Here is a 20,353-nt window from a genome sequence, read left to right as displayed (position 1 = left end):
ATCATATAATTAAATATTATTTTATTTCTAATTTAAAAATATTTAATTATATAATAATATATCACTATATAAAATTATATACATTATTTATATATGTAATACTAATTTTATATATATATATATATATTTTTTTTTTTTGATGAAGTAAAAATTTTTTTGAAAAAATATATAATATTTTTAAGGTGATCAGCCTGTATTTTAAAAACTACGTCAACGGAGTTCTGGTTACAATTTTGGTAGGGTAGGAGTATAAAGTTAAAATTGCCTTCTTTAAACAAATTAACTTCACTTCAACCCAAAATAGTAGATAGCAAGTTCTAATACCAAAATTATAAAGTTGTTTATAATTTCAAATTTAAGACAGGAAACCTTAAATATGAACCATGCAAAAACAAGAGCTAACCGATATTTAGTTTTAAATATTTAATTAGATAATTAAATAATGTGTTATCATATAATTGAATGATTTTGAATTATAAAATAATATTCAATCATATGATAACATATTATTTAGATACCTAATTGGATACTCGTATTGAATGTATACAATGCAACATTGCTCTTCGTTTATTTAGGGTTTTTATATTATGAGATAGAGATAGAGAAATGAAACTTCTTGGACATGCATGCATGGTTGATTGATCATATAAATGGAATTAGCTAGAGGGAGGTGGCAAGTGCAAATTCAAGAGACTTCTTCCCATCATGAGCATTGCTGAAGAAGTTGTTCATGTAATCCTGGAACAGAAGCTCTTTAAAACAAGTCCCCTCTTGCTCCACAAGGTGAGGCAGCGGCCCGATCTTCTCTGTTGGTTTGGGCATTGTGAAGATTGGGATTGACACTCTTGAATTGGTGCTTGTGGTGCCTACTCTATGCTCAGCACTTTTGTACCTGCCATTGCTTATTATCTGAAAACCATGCACGACACTTTGTTAATCATCTTATAAATCAACTTACAACTTAAGTCAACCTGAGATAATTGAAACAAAAATTGCCATGAGTTCCTTACACACATATATGAAGTTATATGGTGATGACAAAAATCACACATTGAATAGAAACTAAGATTTTAGGTTAATATAAATCTATAGATCACCTCTCTCTCTCTCGTGAGATGTTTTTTAAGAGATATACTGTGAAACCAACAAAGATTAAGATAGACAATACTTCACGACTTTAAGTAATCTGTCATGTGTATATTAAGACAACATTAACAATGATATTGTTTTAAAGGATAATATCAACTATTTAATGCTCTCTTCAAATTCTTCGGTTTTCTAAGTTTTGAGTAGAGGTGTTAAATAAGTCGGTTGGCCCAAAGTACAACAAAAAAGCACGCACAATAAGACCCGGCCCATACTGTAGCATTCAGGGCCTGCCCATGGGCTGTAAGGGCGGCCGGCCCATAACTGTTGCTATATATTTAAATAAAAAAAGGGAAAGAAAGTACGTTGTTTTCTGCAACTTCTATCTCATTTCTCTTCATCTTAACCCCTCTGTTATGGAGCTTCCAGCTATAGGCGTTCCTGTTGGACTAAGTGTTCTTAATAACAAACGAGCTCCACAGTTGAGAAGATTTCAATTGTTTTGTTAGTTAAAATGATGTTGATTGATTGAAATTATACAGCTGCTGAAGAAATACGGGAACAGGCTCAACTCCGATGGTTTAAAGCAGCTGAAATATTTGCAAAACATGAAAGCCTTGATTTACGTATATCTGAATGACAAGAAAGGCCGACAAGTATTGTTTCATTTTAGAGTCAAATGTTTACGTATATTTGCTGGTTGGTTGATTTGCATTTACTTCTATTTTCAGGCGGTGCAATCTTTATAATTGACAATGACAAGCAAAAGTTTAAGAGATTTTAGGAAAGACGGTCACGTCTGGGCTAAAAAGGACGGTACAATTAAAGACTCCCATGAGAAGTTCAAGGTTTTTGAAATAATTTGAATTGGATTCGAAAGAGAATTTAATTTGCATAGGCATTCATTTTTATGGAATTTATATTCAATGCCATCAGTTCAAATTAATTTGAAAAATAATTTCTTTTAATTTCTAGGCTGGCCTGGTGCTGTTGGGCTCAGCCCAATACTTTAGCCCAACTCTATATAGAATCGAGTCATGAGTCTTATACTTTTCATGGGCTGACTCGACCAATAAGATCTACTACTATGCCGGCCTTAGACCCGGTTCAGTCCACTGCCATCTCTCTTGAGTCATTATAAAACCAATGTCTCCCTTTTCTTCAAGAGGCATTTTATAAAGGCAAAACTATAAGATTAATAAAGGTTAAAATAAATAATACCTCACAATGTTAAGTAACTTACTATCTACAAATCGAGACAATATCAACAATGTCATTTGCAAATACAATGTCATACCTTGCAACTTAAAATTAACTTTCTAAGTGTCCAACGAGGCAACACCAATACTATATAGGCTAAATGACTTATTTCCACCCAAAGATTAGTCTTTTCCCAAATTTTTATCGATTAACTTTAAAAAACTCAAACACTTACTCACCTTTTAATTTTTGTTATTATAGTTAGAAGTAAAATCGTCATTTAGCAAAATTATTTTAAAAAACTAAAAATTTATCATATTTCTCCTCTAAATTTAAAAATCTAATAATTTTTCTTTTCAACTCCCTATCTAAAATTTGAAAAGTGATAAATTCCCCTTAAGATTTGGAATATTTTATGGGGGATTCTTTGACAACCAAAAGTCGGCTTTCCCCACCCATCTTTTGTCGATGGCCGAAGAAAAAGGAAAGGTGACCATTTTTTGATTCGTTTGATGCTTGAAGAGTGGGGATCTCGACCACGATGCTCAGATCTCGGTCGCGTGATTTGTCACTCTAATATTGTTATCTTAAAATTAACAGATTAATGTGTATTTAAGTTTTTTAAAGTTAATAGTTAGAAACTCTATAAAAGACTAATCTTGGGGGTGAAATACGATCTTTTTGACCTAAATATAAATTCTTTCAAATGTTAAAATTTTAAAATTTTGAGGTAGAAAAAGAATTATATATATTTTGACGCTCAGATCGAAATTATAATCTACCTGTAAAGAGTCGCCAACATTGATAACTAAAGCACCGGGTACTGGCGGAATCTCAACCCATTGGCCTTTTCTCCCTGAATCAACATCTTCTTCTACTTTTACATATAAACCACCGATTCCATCTTGAAGAAGAACAGTAAGGATGCCAAGATCTGAGTGCCGTCCCACACCAACAGTAAGCTCTGGATTAGGGCATGCAGGATAATAGTTCATGTTCACCATCTTGGTCCCAATTAGAGCATCGATTTTGGAGTCTTCAAGAGTCACTCCAAGATTCTGAAACAAAACTTCAAGTAGTTTTCTCACCATCTTGATTGATGTTCTTAAGTACTCGAGTGCAACTTCCCTTGCAAAAATAAGAGAGATACATAAGAAAGAGTAAATTGCTTGTCCCACCCATAGTTTGGTTCAAAAACCTTTTCTACCCCTTAATAACATAAATAATATTTTTAATCCAAAATAAAGCTCTGTTGACTGAAAAATAACCTAAGACAGTATTAAAAAGTTAAATTATTATGTTATCTCTAATAAATTGTTTTCAAAATTATTATATTTTCTCAAAATTAACAAAATTAAAAAAAAATCATATAGATATCCAATTTACACAAAACCCCGTTCCATCATTTAAACCTTAAATCCTATCATTGTTGACAAAATTTGACCATACGAACCAGATTTCATCTTGAATTGGTGGCATCATCAATTCATTGACAAAATTTGATGATGTCGACTTCTTGGCCAACTTCTTGTGAGGTGGAAGAGAAAATGGTCATGTTGTTGTAGGTGGTGAAGACAATGGATTGATTATGAGGTGAAATTCTGGTTGATGGCAAGGGTTTTCAAATTTTTGCAAACATTAAATTGTATATTTTCAAACTCGTAAATAGGTCTAATTGTCATAAATGAAATTTCTCAATTTGATATGTGAAAAGTTTTTTTTTTAATTTTTTAAAATTTATAGATAGTAAAATTACTATTTTGCCAATACAGTGTTAGTTTTTTAAACCAAATTTGATTTTGGATGAAAATATGTTATTTATGTCATCACTGCTGGAGAAGGTTTTCAGGCCAAAACTTGGGTGGGCAATGTAATTACTCTAATAGGAAACCATATTAAGAAACCGGCAAAATTTGCAGTAAAAACTGTGAAGTAGAGATCTTACTGGCATTCTTGAGGCCACTGTTGAAGGGCTTCAGCGTCACTAGTATAAATCATACTAACATAGTCTTTCCATTCCAATGCTTTCTCCTTCTCAGGCACAAAGCTCGTTCCATATTTCACCAACGGGGTCGGACTCACGCCTTTGCAATAAACAGCCTTCTTTTCCGGCGACTGGCCGAAGAAAGCGTGAGCAGCTTCCTTAAGCGACTCCAGCAACTCAACGGGCACGCCATGGTTCACCACTTGGAAGAACCCAAGAGTGCTAGCAGCTCGGGTAATTTCTTCCACCGCTTGCTCGTGCTGAGCCCCGTCAAGCTTGGCCAAGTCGATGGGCGGCAGAGCGTGTAGGCGTGCAGTTTGCTTGTCGATTCGCTCTTGTGGTGGTTGAATGTAGGGATCTGGTACCTCTGATAGCCCCATGTCCACCATGCCTTTCACGCCATTGCCGCTTTTAACAACGAAGTTGAAGAGCGATTCACAGTCGTTGAAACTTGGAGCCATTGATATGAAGTATTATGACCAAGTGACTCCAAAAGGTGCCTATAAATACTAAACCAGCTAATTGACTTTCATGAATGAATAGAATTTTTCAATTCCATGTACACCTCGGAGGCAAGAGGCAGGGCTTTCAAGAACGATAGTATATTAAAACAAGCAAATATAATGCCTGATTCTTTGGATCTTCTTTCTGACAAGTAAACTAGGGGTGTGGATAACCCAATGGGTTTGACATTATTTTTAAGCTAACCAATTACAAAAAGAAAATCATAAATGGGAATTTCATAGGTTCACCTACTTTTCAACAAAACATAGTTTGGCGCTTTATTATTTTTTGAAAACTGATTTGGTTTGATAAGCTAGTTTTAAAAAATAGGCAAACTGGTAACCATACTGAAATTTCAGTTTTGTGATATTCTTAAATTGATATCTGAGTTAATTTTTTAAATAGTCTATTTTTCGATTCGATGAGATAATTTTTTTAATACTCGTAAGTGAAAGTGCACTACTATTTACACTAATAATGATTATAAATATAGGTATAAACAATTACTATCATGATATCATATAATTGAGTATTATTTTATTTTTAATTTAAAATTATTTAATCATATAGATATATAATTATTCATATTTATTATGTCCTTCAATTTTGCTGTTTTTTTGAAAATTTTAGATACTTTTTATGAAGCAATCACATTTAGGGTTAGATTAGATTTAAGTTGTTCAAGCTTGAATCGAACAAGTGCACTTTGAATGCAAGAATTGGATCCATTTTCATAAAAAAATATTGAGTTTAAACTGACCTAAACATTCAAGTTTAGCTCAGTTCAGATTAAATTCAAAGTTAATTCATTTTTAAGACAAGTTTGAACCTCAATTCATCGATTTTGAGTCAATTTCAAGCTAAACCTTGTTCAAACTTATTTTAGTTCGAATTTGCGCTAATCATATTTTATATTATCCTTCCTCCTTGCTTGCCACCCTATATATATTTTAGTTATAATAAATGATGGGGACTTTCTACCTAACTCACCTTGCGTGTATTGTTATCATTTTAAATTTACTAAGATTCATAGAGCATGAAAAAGGGCAATTGAATTAAATTAGGTTTGTATTAAAAGTAATATTAAATGTGTAAATAAATTATACAAACTTATTCATATAGCCTATTGTAAAACATTAGATTAAGTAATTTTAAAATAAGAGAAAAAATAAGTAAGCACATCACTTAATCATAAACTATAATCTTAATTTGTGCAAATAAGTTAGCAATATTTATTTATCTACATAATTTTATTCTTGTTTAATCTTGATTAGAGATCTTACTCAGAACGGTTCAATCGTCATGTTGATATCATCATCATTCATTTACTTAATAAAAACCTTTGAGAATGAAGGTAAGAATTTAACCTTGGTTTCAGGTTTGTGATAAGACACAAGTTCTATTGTGCTAAAAGCGTTTATTACTTGTATTAAATTTTAATTATGTCATATTGACGTCATTAATCCACTTGACCGATGTTTGTGCCATCTATTATTTTGTCCCTCAAGGAGCCCAAACCAAATTGACTTGAGCGAGGTTGAACCAGTTGAATCGTGTTGCATCATTAATGATTATTTCTCATCCAAGATTTGAAGAAATGACAAATTTTTGTTTTTTAAGTTTCAAAAAATCAAATTTCTACCCAATGTTAATAAATTTTGTTTGGTTCAAAGCCAAAACTAAGAAACATAATAATATATGAATAATATATATTTTATATTAACAATGCTATATATGCACATTTTAAGTGCATAAAATAGGTCTATAGTCGATGTGTCATTATGTGAATAAGTATTACTTTATTCTTAATTCAAAATTACTTAATCACATAATGATATATCATTTATATACCTATTTTATATACTTAAAATATGTACACATAATTTTATTAATTATATATATGATTAAATAATTTTAAATTAAAGATATAATAATATTAATCACATAATGTCACGATAGTAATTGTTCATGTTTTGAATTGGATTAGAAACATGTGTTGTTTAACATTATATATATATATGTATATATATATATATATATATATATATATATATATAAGTCCACCCATTTGATCGGACATAATCTTCAATCGGATCAAAGAGTGATCCAAGTCATCATAATGGTATCTTATTAATAGAATCTCTTCTCTTTGAAGTAAAAACCCTTATTGGAAGCTAAATACAAAGCCCAAAATGACGTCTCACAAACCCTAAAACAGTATAAAGCAAGTTTATATTTATATATAATCCATGTGTATGCATTGTATAAGTTTGGCTTTTGGCCAATACACATGAAATATATAGTCAACTATATGTTACTTGAATGAATTAAACTCCCTAACTGCAAGAGTTGTGCTTTGTAAGTAACCACGATAAACAAGTTGCCATGTGATCTTCACAAAAAAAATCAATATTTTCAGAATTAGGCCAAATGTCGCTATGATAAAAAGGTGATTTTTGTCTAAGTGACAGTTAACCCTCATTTGATTAATAATTATATTGATTAACTTTATAAATATAATATTCAAAATAATATTATATAATTAATCATTATATATATAATCTAAATTATTTTAATTGGGTTGATTCAATCTGATAATTAAAATGGTTTTTAGTCATAATTTAAATTAGATTTGTCATCAATTTTTGATCAAATCAATCAATTCGATCCAAATTTTAAAACACAGAGTATAAGTTGCTTATGAGAAGAAGCAATGCACTCTTTTCTTGTAACCTTTCATTATATTAATCAGTAAATCTACCAGATTCTATCATTATTGAATAATCTAATAAAGTAATTAAACATAATCTACCAAAGCAAACTTAAATATGATATTTAAACTTCAAAAAGAAGAAAAAGCGAGACAAAATATCATGCTGAGGTGGGGCAAAAGATCTTGACAAAAACGACCTATTTTGTCATCAGAATCTAAGCCCTCTTCCATGGTGGAACACTTCAAAGATTTCCTGTCAAATACCTTCTCTTCTTTCTCTATATAACACCCACCACCTCTCCCTTCAAGCCCCCCTTCCTCTTCTCTCTTTTCTGATCGTCCATATTCTTCAGTTGCTTTATTCTTTTTTTTTTTTCTGAAATTTTCTTGTTTTTATTATTCATAAAGTATGAAGGAGAGTGGTAGAAAGCAAGGTACACTGTCGCCATGCGCTGCATGCAAACTTCTGCGGCGGAGATGTGCTGACTGTGTTTTTGCACCTTATTTTCCAGCCGATGAGCCTCAAAAGTTTGCCAGTGTCCACAAGGTGTTCGGTGCCAGCAATGTTAACAAGATGTTACAGGTTCGCTTTCCATTCTTCTCTTTTTTCGCTCTTGAAAACCTAATTAATCTCTGTCACAATGCTTTGTTTAGGCTAGAAAATTAAAGAAATGTTTATATATATATATAAAATACAATACAATAATACTTTATATACAAACGGTTTGATACTTATAGATATAAATAAATTGAAATATCATTATGTAATTGAGTAATTTTAAATTAATGATAAAATAAATAAGAAATATTACTCATCTAAATAACTATATATACTCCTTCCAACTTAAAATAAAAAATGACTTCTAAAAGATTCCAGATTGAAAGAGAGAACTCTTTGTAATTATAAGATTAATCAACCCTATTGTTATTTGTTCCTGGGTCTCTCTAACTTGAAAAAACTAGTTTAAAGAGAATGACTTTTCCTTGCACTTTCCCTTTTTCTAAAGATATGAGATAACCCAATAATCTCCCTACAGACTATTGGTTGATCTAAAATCAGAGTTAGATTTGATCCAAATTACTCAAACTCAAAATGAATGAGTCGACTTCAAATTAAGGATTAGACGTATTTAAATAAACAAGTTCAAACCTCAGTTCATCAATCTCAAATTAATTCTTTTCAATTTAAGTTGACTTCAAATTGAACTTTGTTTGGATTCGTTCTGTATCAAAATTTTAGTAAAATGACACATTGTTTAAATATATAATTGAATTTTTAAAACTAGATATATATAATATTACTGTCGCACAAAAGATTCTTGGTAAAATGAGAAAGAGAACAAGTAAAGGTAATAAATTAGCCTTTCATAATTTCTTACATGGAAATTTGAAGAATTACTTTACGACCACTAAGTAGCTTTTTTGAGCCATGGAATTCTTATCTTTGAAGTAATCTCTATGAATCATCTGTGCGCATGCTTTACATTGATAGATAGTGTCGTAAGAGACAATTACTTGTAAAAGAGATCGAAGATGTGATTGATGTAGGCATATTAATTTATTCGACCTTTATTAAATCAATTTTGTTATAATTATTTTATTTCTACACATATAATTAAGAGTTTAACTATAATATTATTAACCAACCATTACATCACAACTTCCCCGTAAACGGTGCGATTACCGGGCATAAATAAATTAATATATTATTTGGTATTTTTGTAATTTAATTATTTATTTTATTTTTAATTCAAAATATAATAATACATTTGTACTTTTTAATATTCAATTGTTTATATATAAAGTTTTAATTGTATGTATTAATAAGTACGATCAAACTGATGTGTTTAGCATATAATTAGATAATCGAATTATTTAATTATTTTATCTATAATTTAAAATCATACAATCATTTGATGACACGTCAATTTTAACTGTTTATAAGTGGGTATTTGAAATTATTAAAATTAAAGAAGAAAAACTTGAGAATGCAGCATACCTTAAGTGAAAAATAGTCCTTTGGCCTTGAGGGAAAATATACACTTAACGGAGATTATCAACTTAATAACATTAGAGATCATGGTACATGTTGTAATTTGCGTCAAAATAAAGCTGATCCTTTGATGTTTTAGCTTGATCGTAGGTGAAGTCAGAAATAAAATTTAACACCGTCAAAATTGAATAACAATAAAATATAAAAAAAGATTGATAAAAAAAATTACATTTAAGAGAATCAGTGAAAATTTTAAAAATTTTATTAATGTATTTCATATATTATATTAAAAAGTTTCCAAATTAAGAGATGAATTGATCATTTTAACGCTCTTTCAAGTGAGCTCATCAACTCTCTCTCTCTTTGTATATTTGTACCCGGTAGAAGACATTTTTCCTTCTAGTAATAAAATATCATGAAACTTCTGAATTTATTAAAATTCTAAATTAACTTTCTCTTGTAATCGGCAGTAAAATTGATGAATTGATCATACATTAGCATATTAATTCTTCTAGGTGCCATGCATGCATGGAACTTTCTCCTCAAATCATCCAATTTGTGGGTTGTGTTCTTGCATGAAATTTAATACAGGAACTTCCAGAGCACCAACGCAGCGATGCAGTGAGTTCAATGGTGTATGAAGCCAATGCAAGAGTGAGAGATCCAGTGTACGGTTGCGTTGGAGCCATTTCTTGTTTGCAGCAACAGATCGACTGCCTGCAAACTCAACTGGCGCTTGCTCAAGCTGAAGTCGTGCAAATGAGAATGTGGCAATTTGCTTCGGAAGCCGCCAACGCTGCTGCTGTTGTTTCTTCCCCGGCAGCCAAGTCCTTCTTCTCCATGGACATGCATGTCGATCAACCAGATATTAATGGAGGGCCTTTATGGTCATGCTAATTAATTAATTGCCCTCGCTAGGATCAATGGTGGCTTGCATGTGCTTTATTGTCTTCCTTTCTTTTGTTTCTTTAATTTCGTTTTTCACATCTTTACTTATATATATAGCTATAGCTATATGTTGACCACTGAGAGATGATGATCATGATGATGATGATCCTTGACCTTATTGTAAATAATTAATTAAATCTTAATATATAGTTATATGTTTATATGAGTTATCAATTTATCATATACAAATTTATAATGCATGAATTGAAGCAAATAGGTTGATTATGGTTAGGGGTGGAATCAATATGAGTCAAGCTGAATTGAGCTTGGAGTTGACTCCAGCTAAGATCAAAGTTTCAAGCTAGAGCATGATATCACCAAAAGGTTATTGACAGAGTGAGAGGTGTCGTTGGAGGGTGAATAATATTGTTAAAGGATAAATAGTATCACTAAATGAATAAATGAGTTGATTTTAGATCGAATTAGAGCTCAAGTTTGAAATCCAATGTTTGAATTGAGTCGTGGCTTAGATCAAATCCACTCATAATTATGGTGTGATTAGACAATCACTTAGACTAAAGGTGTAACCTACACGTGTCTTGTTGTCCAGTTAGTAGATAAGGGTCTTGCTTCCGGGCCTAAACTTATGAAGAATCACTTTAGAATTTCTCCTAGTTTTAATAATCCTATTAAAACTTTTTTAAGGAATAAGAATACTAGTATATAAAGATATTATTCTCTTAAATAAATTATATAATAATTCATTAACAAATTAATATATTCATTATAACAAAAAAGTTGAAGAGATATTAAAACAATATTAACTTTATTAGATGTAAATTTATTGCTACAACCAGACACCCTCATCATTTGACAAACTCTCCAATGACTGATCGCCTTCATGGACGTCCAAACCCGATTTAGACCAATCCCATGAGCTAGACGTCCTATATGGGTAAAGCTCTGACCAGTTTTGTGAATTGTCTATATGGGCATCCACCGAGTCCCGAGATAATTGGATATCCAAACCCGGTTTAGACCAGTCCCATGAGCTAGACATGTTACATGGGTAAAGCTCCGACCAGTTTTGTGAATTATCCAGACAGGCATCCATCGAGTCCCAAGACAAGTGAATATCTAAACCCGATTTAGACCAGTCCCATGAGCCAGACGTGTTATATGGGTAAAACTCTGACCAGTTTTGTGAATTGTCTATATGGGCATCCACGGAGTCCCAAGACAACTCAGTGGAGTGATGAATTTGACTCGTCCGTAAGTCTGCATGAGTGCTTGTAGTCTCTGCAGTGGTGGTGATGGTGGTGGTGGTGAGGTTTGAACTGGGTTGAATCGTTGGTGAATTGGTTGTTGCCGCTTGGATCCTCTCAATTAAACGAGGCATCCAAACGTAAAGCATGGCATCTCTAAATTGCTTACTGTTAACGTCACATTTGAGCTGTTTTGCTTGCTTTTGAACTCTTGTTCTCCAGTAGTTTTTTATCTCATTGTCTGTTCTTCCTGGCAAATGTTCAGCTATTTTTGACCACCTTCGATTTCAATCTCCAATTAGTATTAAAGTTCTTGGGGGAAAAATACTCAATTAGATCAAAAATATTGGAGTTAATATAAGATTAATAAACTACCTGTTTCCCAAGCGAGAGTGGAGTTGAAGAATCATTAGTTGTTCTTGAAGAGTGATGTTTCCCCTTCGAACATCTGGGCGCAAGTAATTTAACCACCTTAGCCTGCAGCTTTTTCCCGTTCGTTGTAGTCCTGTATACATACATCTCTGTTAGTGATCTCCTAAGAACATAAGCAAAAGAGAATACCAATTTCATTCTATTAGTAACCTAACCTGCACAGCGAGCTACAGAGTTCCAACGACCTTCACCATGAATTCTAACGTAATTCATAAGCAATGAATCCTCTTCAAGAGTCCATGGCCCTTTTCTCACCTCCACTTCTTCTTCACTTCGTTGATCGCAAGTTGAAGAACTAAAATCTCCCATGTGATCAGCTTCCATTTCTATAATTTGAATTTAAGAAGAAGAAGAATAGAACGGGTATTTTGATTAAGATGAAAGTTACAAAATATGGATTAGCCCATGGCAAAGATTTGATACGAGAGGGGATTTATATAGATAGAGGTGTTAATAAAGTATAATCATATGTTAATAAAAGTATAAATAGAGATGCTAATGAAATGTGATCATATGTGAGAGGATAATTTAATTTTTGAAAATGTTAGGATGTTAATTAAAATTTTAGGGGTGCTTTTTGAAAATTTTAAACCTCTAATACACCCTGCAATACTTTCAAAATTTGATAGTTGCACCCCAAAATTTAGCATCTGATTTGCTTACAATTTTGTCAATCATTCATTAAAAAATTACAAATAAATCCAAACTCAAGTGAGTTTAATCAGTTTGAATACTATAACACTGATGATATTATTGATGATGCATCTAGACCACGAGCACCAACACGTGAAAGTGGGTTAACCATAGGCTTAGCGAGGAAAAAAATTAAGTAAAAATTTATTAAGTGGAATCATTTTGATCAAACAAAGGAAACGATAGAAAGTATATTTATTTAATAGGAAATATGCAAATGCTACAATTTATATTTAACATATGTCAGTATAGGTGGCATTGATCATCTTCGTTAACATATTACGAAATATTGTAAAAAAATTTCACACAAGATAAGAGGTCAACAATAAATTACCTTCACCGGATCTTGATCCATTGGCAGAGCTAGTATAGCAGAAGGTTTGAGCAATTTTGGTCGCATTGGAGAAATATTTAGTTGCATCCACGATCAAACTAAAATATGAGATTATATGACCAAGTATGTTATAGTTTCTAACCCATCATTCTCTTATGCTAAAAATGAAAATTTTAGAACTAATAATACAAAATAGTATTTACCCCACCTTTAGAAGAATTCCTAGTTTTATCATTAGGTCAAACATGGTTATGAATTATGAATTAATCAAATTAAAAATTATAGGAGAACTTATTAATTTTAATGATGTTATTTCAATTACTTTTAATTTATGGATTGCAACAAATCAGGACATAAGATGCCTTTACACAATTGTCCATTTTATTAATTTTGATTGATAGCTGTGCAAAAGGTAATTGTATTTAGATAATTAGAATATTCTCATAATAGTATTACAATTTATCAAGTATTAACTAATATTTTTTTTATGAATATAAAATTAATAGTTATATTTTTTTAATTACTTTAGATAATATGAAAAATAATGATGGAGTAATCGAATTAATGTTCAATCATTTATCTGGTCCATTTTGTGGAAAATTATATTATATTAGGTGTACATATCATATTATAAATTTAATAGTTCATGATTGTTTGAGCTTAGTTAAAGATCAAACATCAATAATTAGATATATTATCGCTTACATTTCATCATCTCTATCACAGATTTAAACGTATCATAATTTCTATCTCTCAAAGGGGTTAAGACAAAAGAAAGTAAAAAATTGATGTTAAAACTAGGTGGAATTCAATATATATACCTTATGTTGAAAGCAAGCAAAAAGTTTGAAGTAGCTATACACATTTCTTCAATATCTAGCAAAAGGATTATGAAAATCTTGTTTTTTTAATTGATTATGATTGGGGGATTATTATGACTCTAATAAATATGTTAAAGCCTTTGAAAACAGTCACAAACTAATATTCAAATGTGTACTATCTAACTACATATTTAATTTTATATAATATGTTAGAAATAAGTAATTTTAAAAAAAATATAGTTATCATAATACTTTTAAAAAATTGTCTAGACAAATAAAAAAAATTGGACACAAGTTTCTTTACTTTTTTCAACTACCACTGTTTTAGATTTTAGGATAAAATTATTAAGTTAAAAATTGTTTAGATGTTATAAATAAAAATTTAATACAAACAAACACTAACAGCATAGATGATGTTCAAATTTTTTTATTTAAAATGTATATTATTTATGAAAATAGTAGAAAATGACACAAACTTCTGAATCAGAGGTAAGTTCATGTAAAAGAAAATTACGTATATAGTCACTTTTATGCAAAAGTAAGTAACATGTGAGTCAAAGTGCAATTTTTTGTGAGTTTTATAATTATATTAATATTAATAATTTTCTTGAAATTATTAAACGATATGTTGATAATGACAAATTTGATGTTTTAGCATGATGAAAAACAAATCAAGAAAGTTTTTCTGTGTTTTCCACCATGACACAAGATCTACTAACCCCTTTAGTGTGATATATTATAGTATTAAAATTTTTTTTAGTGTAGGTGGATGCATGTTGGATAATAGACGATCGAACTTATACCTTAACATGGTCGAGACCATCATGTGTATAAAAGATTGAGTGAAAGTTGACTTCAAATTACAGAATCGGGTCATAGAAAATATATTTGAAGAATTCAAGAATCTGGACATTGAGAATGAATAGATAGTATATATATTGCACTTATATTTATAATTAGGCCAAATGACTATTTCCCACCCAAGGTTTAATGTTTTCTCAAAAGTCCCCCCTTTAACTATGAAAACACCAAACACCCACCCATGGTCGGTTAGATTTAACCAAACCCTAACGCCTGAAAATTTTATCTCCTTTTGCCCCCCTAAACTTTAAAAACTAAAATTTTCCCCCAGTTTAAGTTTTAAAAAATGGCAGTTTCACCCTAGGGTTTGGTTTTGAAATCTCCGGCTACCGTTCCAGCTCTATTACCGACGACCTCTCCCTCCCGAAGTAGCCTCTCCTTCCGACGAATGTTTTCCTCCCATTTGGAGGCTCGATCGGCGTCGGCTTGGCCTTGGGAGACGAAGAACTTCGTCGGGGAAGACAAAGTCCTTCATCTCCCCAAACGAAGCCGACGCCGTCGTCTTCGTCTGGGAAGACGACATTCGCCGGAAGGAGAGGTTACTTCGGGAGGGAGAGGCCGTCGGTAATAGAGCCGGAACGGTCGCCGGAGATTTCAAAATCAAACCCTAGGGTGAAACTGCCATTTTTTAAAACTTAGGCTGGGAGAAAATTTTAGTTTTTAAAGTTTAGGGGGGCAAAATTAGATTCTATTTTAGTTTATTTTTAATATTATAGCAAAAATGACGATTTTACCCCTACCACCGTTAGAGTTTGGTTAAATCTAACCGGCCATGGGTGGATGTTTGATGTTTCCATAGTTAAAGGAGGGACTTTTGAGAAAACATCAAACCTTAGGTGGGAAATAGTCGTTTGGCCTTATAATTATATATTATTTAAATGAATAGATTTATAATATTTGTGAATATTTTTCATCATGTAACCATAGTATTCTTCTACTACAAATGAAAGATTATCAATAAAATTTTTGAGATACTATTATCGGTTTTATTAACTGGAAAATAATTTTTATTTAATTTTATATAATAATTAAACATAGGCTAACTCGTTAAAAGTCTGACATGATTGTGTCGAGGGCTTTTACATTTATGCAAATGGGCCCGATACAAAAGATCCGTTACTATGTGGGTCTTGACCCAACATAACCCACAGGCATGGTAAACCATATCAAAGTTGTAATGACACGTCCTAAAATGACCCGTTACCATATCTACATTTAGGAAGTTTTTAAAAAATAATAATGATATCCCACTTTATATCTTTAATATAATATTAATAAAAAAAAAAGACATAAATACAATTTGATTGTAAAAATTAATGGATGATTTTAACAGATAAACAGAAAATTAGTTTTTTTCAAATGTAACAGAGGACAAATCAAACTCTGGACTGTTATTGTCATCACATCAGATGCCACTAACTCAAAACTAATTGGAGCTACTCTTGGTGAATTGTCGGAAGATTTCCTGACCTTTTGATCTATGAAGGCCGCAGAGATCCAAACTCTTCCAATCAGATCAATAAAGAGTGCAGGAAGGATGAGGGTGAGGCTCTATCCACAGAAGTCTCAAGAAACTTCCTAATGAATATTGTTCATCTAATTACACAATCAGTCTTTAATAAACCAAAATTGTTTATAAGTCAAATGAAGTCTCATCTAGAACGATTCTTTGTAAGGTAATATTCCTGGCCCCCCTAAAAGTGGGGAGTCGATGGAAGAAAGCCAGCAAGAGAACAAATTCTTTCTTTGAGACATATCTTGTTTTTTCCTTTTGAAGGATTACTTGCCAGTTTTCACAATATATTCCATTTGCCTCATATAATCTTATGTGGGTGCTGGGTTGGATTGTGACCAATTGATTAATGAGAGTTTTATTATTATAGTTTCAAGACCGGTGTATACATATATGGATGATCTTGTCATAAAGAGAATAATATCTAATTATATGATAACATATTATTTGTATGCCTAAATTATATACCAAAATTATGTATAAATAATATTGCTCCACTTTCTAATTAGGCCAAAACACTTATTCCCACCCAAGGTTTGGTGAAACATAACGTATACCCATTAATTTTCAAAAACTCAAATATATACTCTTTAGTTAAAATTCACTCTTCAGTTAAAATTCACTATTAAGATTAAGGATAAAAATATCATTTAGTTAAAAATATTTTTAAAAACTAATACTTTATTATATTGTCTCTCTTGGTTTAAAAATATAACAATTTCTCCTGTCAAAAGTTTAAAAAGCTATCATTTCCCCCCAAGGTTTCATTATTTTCCTTTCTTCTTTGGCGATCATTCATTGCACGGATATATGCATCGGTTGATCTATGTGGATTGGTTGATGCATAGATTGGATGAACACAAATGCACATAGATCTGTGTTTGACCAATAATTCGTTTTTTTAATAATTTTATTTAAATGACATTTTACTCTTAACCTTAACAGTGTATTTTAATAGAATATTAAATATTTGAGTTTTTAAAAATTAATAGATATAAGATAAAAATTACACCAAACTTGGGTAGGAATAAGTCTTTTGGCCTTCTAATTAAAATATACAGTTTGTTGTTTAGCCTTTGCATTTCTCCATGTTTAACCAAATTTTTAGTCATTTGCTCTTTTTATCTACCTTGACTTCTCAGTATGTTTATACATATTTATATACATCTGTAAGATTATAAAATATATACATGAATGAAAGCACGTCACAGAATATATGAAACAATGGAAGATTCAATTCAAGTATTCCAATCAAATTATATCTTCTATGTGTTCCTTTCTCCTGACAAGCTGCCATTAATAAAGAACAAAATCATCAAATCCAAGAAGCATCACATTCTTCAATGACACCATTTGCATTAATTTCATTCCTTAACAGCCTGTACCCAGTTGAAGTTACATGTGTTTTTTAGAGGCCAAATGACTATGTCCCACCCAAGGTTTGATGTTTTCTCAAAAGTCCCCCCTTTAACTATGGAAACACCAAACACCCACCCATGGCCGGTTTGATTTAACCAAACCCTAACGCCTGAAAATTTTATCTCCTTTTGCCCTCCTAAACTTTAAAAACTAAAATTTTTCCCCAGCCTAAGTTTTAAAAAATGGCAGTTTCACCCTAGGGTTTGGTTTTAAAATCTCCGGCTACCGTTTCGGCTCCATTGCCGACGGCCTCTCCCTCCCGGAGCAACCTCTCCTTCCGGCGAATGTTTTCCTCCCATTTGGAGGATCGATCGGCGTCGGCTTGGCCTTGGGAGACGAAGCCGACGCCATCGTCTTCGTCTGGGAAGATGGTCGTCTTCCCAGGGAAGACGACCGTCTTCCCAGACGAAGAACTTCGTCTGGGGAGACGAAGAACTTCGTCTTCTCCGACGAAGTTCTTCGTCTCCCAAGGCCAAGCCGACGCCAATCGATCCTCCAAATGGGAGAAAAACATTCGCCGGAAGGAGAGGTTGCTCCGGGAGGGAGAGGCCGTCGGCAATGGAGCCGAAACGGTAGCCGGAGATTTCAAAACCAAACCCTAGGGTGAAACTGCCATTTTTTAAAACTTAGGCTGGGAGAAAATTTTAGTTTTTAAAGTTTAGGGGGGCAAAATTAGATTCTATTTTAGTTTATTTTTAATATTATAGCAAAAATAACGATTTTACCCCTACCACCGTTAGAGTTTGGTTAAATCTAACCGGTCATGGGTGGGTGTTTGGTGTTTTCATAGTTAAAGGGGGGACTTTTGAGAAAACATCAAACCTTGGGTGGGAAATAGTTGTTTGGCCGTTTTTTAGAGGGTAGCTGTCACTATATATCTTTTACTTGAACATCATCATATATTTAATCCCTATATTCAATTATCAACTCTTGAATCAATACCTGCGCCTAGCCACACCCACACCCACACCCACACGAAACTCTTTGAATATATTAATCCCCTTTTTTTCGGCTCTGAGATTTGGCCAAAAGATTTGTCAAGGGAAAAAATGTGATTCAAGTACCGTGTAGGATGAAAAATCGCCAATCAAATGAAGCGATGGACCATATTATATAATTAATATGATATGACAGTGGTACTCTATGCAACAAAATACTTGTGGGAATAGTTCCGTATTCAGTGGAGAAAGAGGTGATAACTGGCTGTCTACAGGACTTGCAGGTTGTATCGGATCAAGCCCACAATGTAGTGACCCTTATGGATTGGACTGGCCTATAATATATAATGCCGGGTCGTATTGGGTTTTTATAAAGTTGACCCACAGACTTATTACGGGTCAAAAATATCATAGATAAATGTAACATCCTCTCATGCAATATCTCATACCATCCTGTAACCCTGTTGACTCCCCCACAACCCATTACTCAACACACTTATTTGTAAAACTATAATAAGAAGCAAGATAAGTGATAAATATTTAGTAAGTAAGTGATATTTTAACATTTTGTATACAACAAATTTATAATTAGTATTTTAACTATTTTATTAAGTGATACTCCTAGATGTTTGTCTAACATCTTATATACTCATCCGATCTATTTCAGTATTCTCATGCCACTACTCTATCGGTAGAGTTTTCCTAGATGACTATTGTTATAATTGAACGTACGACATCTCAAATACTATGTAAAAGCATACAACATCTTATATATCTACCATAAAAGTGCACATTATACAATGTCAGCAGGCTTAGGGCAACTGATACCTTGGGCACTTGAGGAAATAAATCATAGTCCATCTCTTACTATGTCAATATAGCTACAAGACTGTTAACAATGAGTGCATAACGCATCTTATAAGTATCTATATCTCTCAAATTGTCTTATTGTTTTCGCATATAACGTCATATTGCATACAATTGATATTTGTGTACCTAAATTATATACTAAAAATGTATACACACAGTTTATTGTTTAATGAAATATCATAAAAAAAATAATGCTATATAAACAATTTTTGTATATAGATAATAACGTGTCATCAGGTGATTGGATAATTAAAAATTAAAAATAAAATAACATTTAATCATATGATGATATATCTTTATTTGTATATAAAATTATACATACACATAATTTTACTTAAAAAGAAAGGCCACTAAATACTATTTTTGTTACAGTGTTAGTTGAATCCAAAAGAACAGTTGGAGAAGAAGATGCAAAATTACAAACAAAGCAAGCTTCGGTTTGAATCAAGCCAAGTTTGACCTAAAAATTTTTTCAATTCAAACTCAAATCATTTGAGCCGAACAACTATCCGGGTGAAGGTGAACGAGTTTGGATATCTTACAAATATTTACAAAACCAGGATTGTAACCTATAACCTACCAAGGGCGGTCCCTACCCAAAACCTACTCCATTTTGCATGATCTGTCAAATGTATGACTTTCTCCAATTTAGCTTAGCAATGTCCATACTATCTTTAAATAAGACCAGTTCCCACGCCCAGACCAAAATAATAAAAAAAAAAAGAAATAAATTGAAATTTCAAGCAGATAAGCATAACAAACATATGTTAATAGATAAATAAAAATCAACAGTATGTTATCAAAGATTATCAAAATAGGTAAAACATTAAAATTTTAAA

At 31.9% G+C, this 20,353-nt stretch overlaps 3 protein-coding genes across 3 annotated transcripts; 1 reads left to right on the top strand and 2 right to left on the bottom strand.

The window, feature by feature from the left end:
* Positions 1-509: 509 nt before the first annotated feature.
* Positions 510-4,880, bottom strand: LOC123226450 (scopoletin 8-hydroxylase-like). The gene is made up of 3 exons (XM_044650969.1): positions 4,232-4,880; positions 3,069-3,414; positions 510-909 (listed from the first exon to the last, which is right to left on the bottom strand). Exons 1-3 carry the CDS (start codon positions 4,729-4,731, stop codon positions 661-663), a joined length of 1,095 nt encoding a protein of 364 aa, XP_044506904.1. The 5' UTR covers positions 4,732-4,880; the 3' UTR covers positions 510-660.
* Positions 4,881-7,662: 2,782 nt separating this feature from the next.
* LOC123226072 (LOB domain-containing protein 4-like) lies at positions 7,663-10,606 on the top strand. Its single transcript, XM_044650540.1, has 2 exons — positions 7,663-8,070; positions 10,072-10,606. The coding sequence occupies exons 1-2, from the start codon at positions 7,897-7,899 to the stop codon at positions 10,375-10,377; spliced, it is 480 nt and encodes a 159-aa protein (XP_044506475.1). The 5' UTR covers positions 7,663-7,896; the 3' UTR covers positions 10,378-10,606.
* Positions 10,607-11,215: 609 nt separating this feature from the next.
* Positions 11,216-15,297, bottom strand: LOC123225617 (transcription factor JAMYB-like). Its single transcript, XM_044649715.1, has 4 exons — positions 15,260-15,297; positions 12,221-12,336; positions 12,009-12,138; positions 11,216-11,912 (listed from the first exon to the last, which is right to left on the bottom strand). Exons 1-4 carry the CDS (start codon positions 15,295-15,297, stop codon positions 11,216-11,218), a joined length of 981 nt encoding a protein of 326 aa, XP_044505650.1.
* Positions 15,298-20,353: the final 5,056 nt, after the last annotated feature.

Source organism: Mangifera indica, chromosome 9 (genome assembly GCF_011075055.1).
Source record: "Mangifera indica cultivar Alphonso chromosome 9, CATAS_Mindica_2.1, whole genome shotgun sequence".
In the NCBI taxonomy this organism is placed as follows: domain Eukaryota; kingdom Viridiplantae; phylum Streptophyta; class Magnoliopsida; order Sapindales; family Anacardiaceae; genus Mangifera; species Mangifera indica.
Note: the sequence above shows the minus strand (reverse complement) of the source record. Positions and strands in the feature narration are given on the sequence as shown.

Excerpts from the sequence above, each read along its gene's own strand:
- LOC123226450 (XM_044650969.1), bottom strand. The coding sequence starts at position 4,731 with ATGGCTCCAAGTTTCAACGACTGTGAATCGCTCTTCAACTTCGTTGTT. Across the intron at positions 3,415-4,231 it reads CAGTGGCCTCAAGAATGCCA|GGAAGTTGCACTCGAGTACT; the intron begins GTAAGATCTCTA and ends TATTTTTGCAAG. Across the intron at positions 910-3,068 it reads ATGTTGGCGACTCTTTACAG|ATAATAAGCAATGGCAGGTA; the intron begins GTAGATTATAAT and ends CATGGTTTTCAG.
- LOC123225617 (XM_044649715.1), bottom strand. The coding sequence starts at position 15,297 with ATGTCGTCTTCCCAGACGAAGACGACGGCGTCGGCTTC. Across the intron at positions 12,139-12,220 it reads CTCTGTAGCTCGCTGTGCAG|GACTACAACGAACGGGAAAA; the intron begins GTTAGGTTACTA and ends GTATGTATACAG. Across the intron at positions 11,913-12,008 it reads CACTCTCGCTTGGGAAACAG|GTGGTCAAAAATAGCTGAAC; the intron begins GTAGTTTATTAA and ends TTGAAATCGAAG.
- LOC123226072 (XM_044650540.1), top strand. The coding sequence starts at position 7,897 with ATGAAGGAGAGTGGTAGAAAGCAAGGTACACTGTCGCCATGCGCTGCA. Across the intron at positions 8,071-10,071 it reads ATGTTAACAAGATGTTACAG|GAACTTCCAGAGCACCAACG; the intron begins GTTCGCTTTCCA and ends AATTTAATACAG.